General features: G+C 36.1%; 1 protein-coding gene across 1 annotated transcript; it reads right to left on the bottom strand.

Moving 5' to 3' along the window:
- Positions 1 to 1,675: 1,675 nt before the first annotated feature.
- Positions 1,676 to 3,470, bottom strand: LOC106763248 (protein LATERAL ROOT PRIMORDIUM 1-like; the record flags this gene model as incomplete). The annotated part of the gene is made up of 2 exons (XM_014647454.2): positions 1,676 to 2,198; positions 2,423 to 3,470. Coding segments are annotated over 2 exons (1,413 nt in total), but the record flags the coding sequence as incomplete, so codon positions are not given.
- Between the last annotated feature and the right edge of the window lie 2,614 nt (positions 3,471 to 6,084).

The following is a 6,084-nucleotide window of genomic DNA, read 5'->3' as shown; positions in this document are numbered from 1 at the left end:
TCAACACAAGAAATGCCTTCTCTAGGGCACAGACAAATTGTTCAAAATTCCAACAAAACCCTTAAATGGACTAAACTAAAGACAGGGTAATTGATTCTTCATCAGTGAAAAGTATACCCAATGATCACTTTTTCATTGACATGTTAGGAATGGTGGACAGGTCAGCATTATAATTCAATACCTCACAACACTAAGAAAAATACAAAAGTGTGATTGCATTCTTCATATTAGTCTATTAATGAACACTATATCATACAATGCCACAAACAATCTTATGCTTCATGCACTTTTCAGAAGTAGCAAACACAGGTAACATAAATAAATAAATAAATATAATGTATTGCAATCCACATGCATAATCGTCTGATATATAAAATACTTTCAGACAGCTAAAAGGGGGAAGCATGTGCAGGGAAAGATAATCTAAATATGCAATGAATAGAGACAATCATTCATTTGTTTATCATGGTCGGAATCAGTAACCAAGAATCTAGCCAAAAAAATAAGTGTCACATATTTAACTGCAGTTTCCCCACAATAAAGTATATAAAAGCTGAGTATGCAACTCCGACATCAATTTATCTTGTTGAGAAGTAACATACCAGGCAACTTCTAGGATATCAACATCATTTACTATAATATTGCAAATATTACGATTAGAACAGAAAGGAATGGTATTTTAAATCTTAAATGGATTTAAATTGCAAATGAAATAAATGTAACATCAACTAAAAGGACAACAATAAGGTGCACTTATTGGTAATGGAAGTTTAGCAGACCAAAATCGAGCAACAGAAGAATTAAATAGCCCTAATTCCAGTTGTAGCAATGCAAAACTAAGTGTTATAAGGGTTAGAAAATGAAAGATGCGATAACAGGTATTGCCTGAACTCCAAATTCTAATCGAAGAACAAAAGGAAATAAGAGTACATCAAGTCTTCATGAATGCAGAAACTTTGCAGGTTTCTTACGCATCAGAGATGACCAATGAACTAGTATGAAAAGGACAGACATACAATGATGGTGACATTACAACAACTTATATTGCTCGAGTCTAAAGCAGCATCTACTTGTTATATCAACATTTATTTATTCTACTATTTTTGAACCAACTGAGCTATTACAAAATGACAACTTAGTAAGTATTAGCATATATTTATATATAAATATATATAATAGAAATTTAATATTATATTCAGAAAAATGGAAGCAATCCAAAATAAAGAGAAATCATGCAGAAAATACATCTGGCACGCAAAGGACTGAACGCACATCAATAACAATTATAACAAGACATTGACATATATAAATTTATCTTTGTGATGTGCTTTATACTGTAGCTTTTTTGATTTTGGGTATAAGATTACTGTAGATTTCACCTTTCACCAATTAAAAACTATAATAATGAAAATAAAGAGGAGCAAAATGCAAAAGAAAAGTGATTTAGGTTGAGAAGAAAAAGAGATAATCGTTGGAAACCTGCAATGAATAATGGTATAACTAAAATTAAAATGGTGAACCAAGTAAAACAAGTTTTATCCACCTTTTGTTTCCATTTTGAGTTAATTCAGTACATAAAGAAACTATTTGTTTAACAGTTAGATAGTGAGGCAGGCTTGACATTCCATGATGATCTCATGCAAATGACAGTGGCCAAATTGGGCGAGAAAGAATAGAATTAAAAACAAGTTGAAAAATAGCAGAAAGAAAAGAGTAACATACGCAATAGAGATACAAAATCCTAGAAGAAAATTAAAGATTTTGAACCAGAACCTACGTCAGCCACTCCAAGCCCATGTACTAATATCTTGCACTTGGAAAGACCCTTTAAGTTCAATTCATTGGATTACCATAAGCAGAAGAACCCCCAAGTAACCCTCCACCCGAACCTGCATAAACATCAGAAGGATCCATCATCGGAGAAGAAGAAGACACCCCATTTCTACCCACCCCACCACTCCCTCCGCTTCCACTTCCGCCGTTTCCACCACCCAAATGCAACTCAGATAGGTTTGGATACACATCCCTATTCTCCACCCCTTGATCATACAGAAACCCTTTGAACACGTGCCCACCAATCTTCACCACAGCCTGGTACGCGTACTCATCTTGCCCATCCTCCACCGCCGTCACTCTAACACACTTGAAAACCGCCGGTGCACGTACTTGCCCAGGTAATGACTCCTTGAAGCCCGCATCTGCACACAATTCAACCAAACAGCCACAGTTAAACATTAAACAACCTCCGAACTCCTAGTCAAAGAAAGAAACTACAATGCATGAGTTTATGTTTGTGTGTCATCATGCATACTTATCCAGAAAATCTGCAAAATTTAGCATCTAACACTGTGACTGACTGTGGAGGATAACACATGGTAAAACAAAAGGGAAAAAAATGTTATTGAGAGAAGAAAGTACAAACCTTGATGGCTAGAGCTTGTGTCAAAGCTTCTGGGAGGGGTGGTGTTAGAAGTGGAAGTGTGAGATGTTGTAGTGGTTTGTGAAGCAATAAGCCTAGGTTTTTTAGTCCCGGAGGTGGAACCACTGGAACCAGCGACCGCCGCAGTGGCCGCAGTCATGAGCTGGCGCTCTCTCCGGCGTGCGGCGGGAACCCATGTGCTCTTAACATGGGTAGGGCAATCGAAACCTCGACTTTTGCAGCAAGTCCTACACCTTCTATTGGTACAATCTTTCTTGGCCTGGTTTCCGCAATCTTGGCACGTAGTTCCCCCACTACTGGTACCCGAAGCAGTTAAGCCGCCACTGGTTTGAACCAAGTTTCCAGAACTAGTGTTACTTTGGTCGAGAAGCCCCTGCTGTTGCTGTTTCTTCATGTAGTGGCTCTGATGGGGCCCTTGGTCTTGCCAAAACTGAATTCCCCCACCACGTGGCCTGTTTCCGAGGAAGTTGTCGGATTCCAGACACGGCGTGGCGGCAAGAAGAGGGATGACGCCGACGCCGAGTGCAGTAGCCGGGTTGAGGGAATCTGCCATGACGGGGTCGTGTGGGGGCTGTTGTTGGTGGTGGTGATGGTGGTGGAAAGAGGAGGCTGGCGCCACCACGAACATTCCCATTTCGGGGTAATTGATCGACCTATTGGCACCGGACCACATTCCAGTGGTGGGTCCGGTGGCTGCTGCTGGGGCGGCAGGACCAGCATTGAAACCAAGGGAGAGGTCGTCCACGGGGACAGCGCGGCCACCGGCAGCAGCAGCAGTGGAAGAACCAGTCCCTGCCCAGTCCGCAAAGGCACCAGAATCTGAAGGTAACCTCCTTGTAGTAGCCACAACTGAAAGTCCTTGATTTCTCAGATCAAAAACAAAAAAAATAAAAAACAAGATAGAGTTTCCTTGTACAGTGGATGAAGGGTAGGATGTATGGTGTGTGGGAAGCACAGAACTATTGAAGAAGATGAAACATAGATCTTGTAATAGGTATGTGGTGTTTGTGTGAGTATGAGTTTGTATATATATTTATATATTAAGAATGGTTTATATATTTCGGGTGTATCTAATGCGGGTGTTATTCTTCTCTGTGTGGGGTCTGTGGCAGGGAAAGAATTTGTTGGTGGAGGGAAAAGAGAAGTTCTCTTTTGATGGAGTTTGTTGGTGAGAGATGATGAGATGAGATGAAATGAAAGATGTTGTTGTTTGTTGGGAGATGAGATGAGAGTGGAGTAAACTTAGATTTTTCTCTCTCTATGAAAAGGAAGGGAAAACGAACAACTTCTCTGCTTCTTCTGTTTTCTGCTTCTTCTGCTGCTGCTATTGTGGCTACTACTACTACTGTCACTTTGGCTTTTTTCACAGGAAGAAAAAGTTTTGGTTTCTGAGTAAGAAAGAAAGAAAATCAGTTTCTGAAGGGTCCAGCAGAGTGCAGAGGGAGCAGTGAATGAGAAAATGCAATAACGACTTCTTACTTACTTACTTCTTCCTTACTGTGTCCCTCTTTCTTTCATTTTTGCTCACCTTCCATATCTTCTTCTTATGATCTTCCTCCACAACACAAACCTTATAATCTGTAATTTGATCTTCTTCCTCTGGGCTATGGCTTTGGCTTGTTATGGAAAGTGAAACTGAAAATGGCTTCCTTTCTTCTTCTCTCTCCAATAATCAGCCTCTGATAATAAGTAGTAGAAAGAGAATGAGAGAGAGAGAGAGAGAGGAAGAAAGAGAGCATAAAGACTTTTGTTCTCTTGTTTTTGTAATTTTATGGAGTCTCTAAGAACTCACATGACGCCACTCATTACTTGTGGGCTCTGGCGCGTGGAAGTCACTTCCCCACCACTCACGTCTCAATCTTAAAGACAGGCGCGTGCACACAATTAGGGTATTTGGATGTTATTTATTTTTGAGAATAAAATTAAAGCATGCTGTTGAGTAGCACTGAGCTATATACTGTAGTCTATAATCTAAGGTGTCATCCATATCTTTTCCTTTTTTCCTAAGATAGTCCTTCCAACCCATATCTATGAATTCTTTTCTATAGATCGTCTTTGTCAGATTTCAATTTATTCACTCTCTTTTCTTTCTGCATGTTCTCACATCACACACACACACACACTCATTTTTATTATGCTCTTCTTTCTTCATCATTCTATACCAAAATCTTCTCACTTTCAGTTTTTCCAGCATCTGCATTCTCTCTATTACACCAAATCTTCAACCAAATAATAATAATAATAATAATAACTTCACACTATCATTTCATACAATACTCAATCATTTTGCTGTTGGTTGTTGCCTGTTTCATATTATAATAACTATGTAGCCGAAATTTCCCACTTATTGTACTCAGATTTAGCTTTTTTGCGTCTAGTCTGTGTGCAACTTCTTAACTAGAAATTAAGGCATTCAATTATACTTTTTTATTTCATAAATACATTAAAATACTGACATAGGATTGGATTAGAAGAACTATACAAAACTGTGCATTTAAGGAATTGTTTATTGTTATATATAAATATATAATCAAAGTTAACACTGATAATTACTTTATATTGACTAACAAGTAATGCATGGATGTTTGTACCTTTTACAAAACTTATTCCACAGACTCTTCTTCAATGTTAATTCAAATATGTCTATAGAAATTATATTGTAATGACATCTGTGTTTTCATAGGAAAACTGGTGAGCTCTTTTAATATTTGATATTCAATTTCAATATAGAATTCTAGTTAAAAATATCATCTCATCATAAAATAATATGACTTGGTAGAAAAAATAACTAGTTTTGTGAGAACAAAAATTATATATATCTCTTATATTAGTGAAAGATATTTACATGTATAGAATTTTGTGTTTAATCTTTTCAAGAGTTCGTACTAAAGAAAAAAGGTATAGTTATCACAGTAGTTCTTTATTGTAAAATTCATTTTTCCATTACATAATAGTATAGTTTTCTGTCACTGTGAGACTCATTATATATTTTTGTTTTAGTGGGGGGAATATAGCTCAAATGTTGGACCTTTCTGTTTAAAAGGTAAAATCAGTGCATACAATACAATTGAAGTGAAATCTCCATATCAATAAAACACATATAATGTTTTACAAACTAATTTAAAATAAATTGGGAAGAAAAATTCAAAAATATTAAATTAAGCGTAAGATTAAATTACCCTTTAATACAATTTTGTTAAACATATCAATTCAAACACATTTCTCATTAGATTTAACTGAAGAAATATAACACTAATTTTATACCTTGACATGCTTGAAGTAATAACTTTGATAAAAGATTAGAGAATGCTCTTCTTTCTCTAGTGTAACAGTACATAAAATTAAACTCCATGGATGAAATTTTTTGTATTATTATATTTTTAATATTACTTAAAAACTATTTTATTTGATATGGTATAAAAAATGCTTTTTGAGTAACAATTATTGCATTATTTGTACATGATTCAAGGTATCTATATATCTGTTTGTCATAGAATAATTTAAATTTAGAGTTAAATATGTTTTTAATCTTTAACTATCACGCGATTTTGTTTTTAGTTCCTACTTGAAACTTTGATGACTTTTATTTCTCATAGTATTGAAACTATTATAAATAATCCTTAAATATGGACGGCGTGAACTTT

Source organism: Vigna radiata, chromosome 6 (genome assembly GCF_000741045.1).
Source record: "Vigna radiata var. radiata cultivar VC1973A chromosome 6, Vradiata_ver6, whole genome shotgun sequence".
Taxonomy (NCBI): Eukaryota; Viridiplantae; Streptophyta; class Magnoliopsida; order Fabales; family Fabaceae; genus Vigna; species Vigna radiata.
The sequence above is the reverse complement of the archived record's forward strand: the minus strand, read 5'-3'. Positions and strand labels throughout refer to the sequence as shown.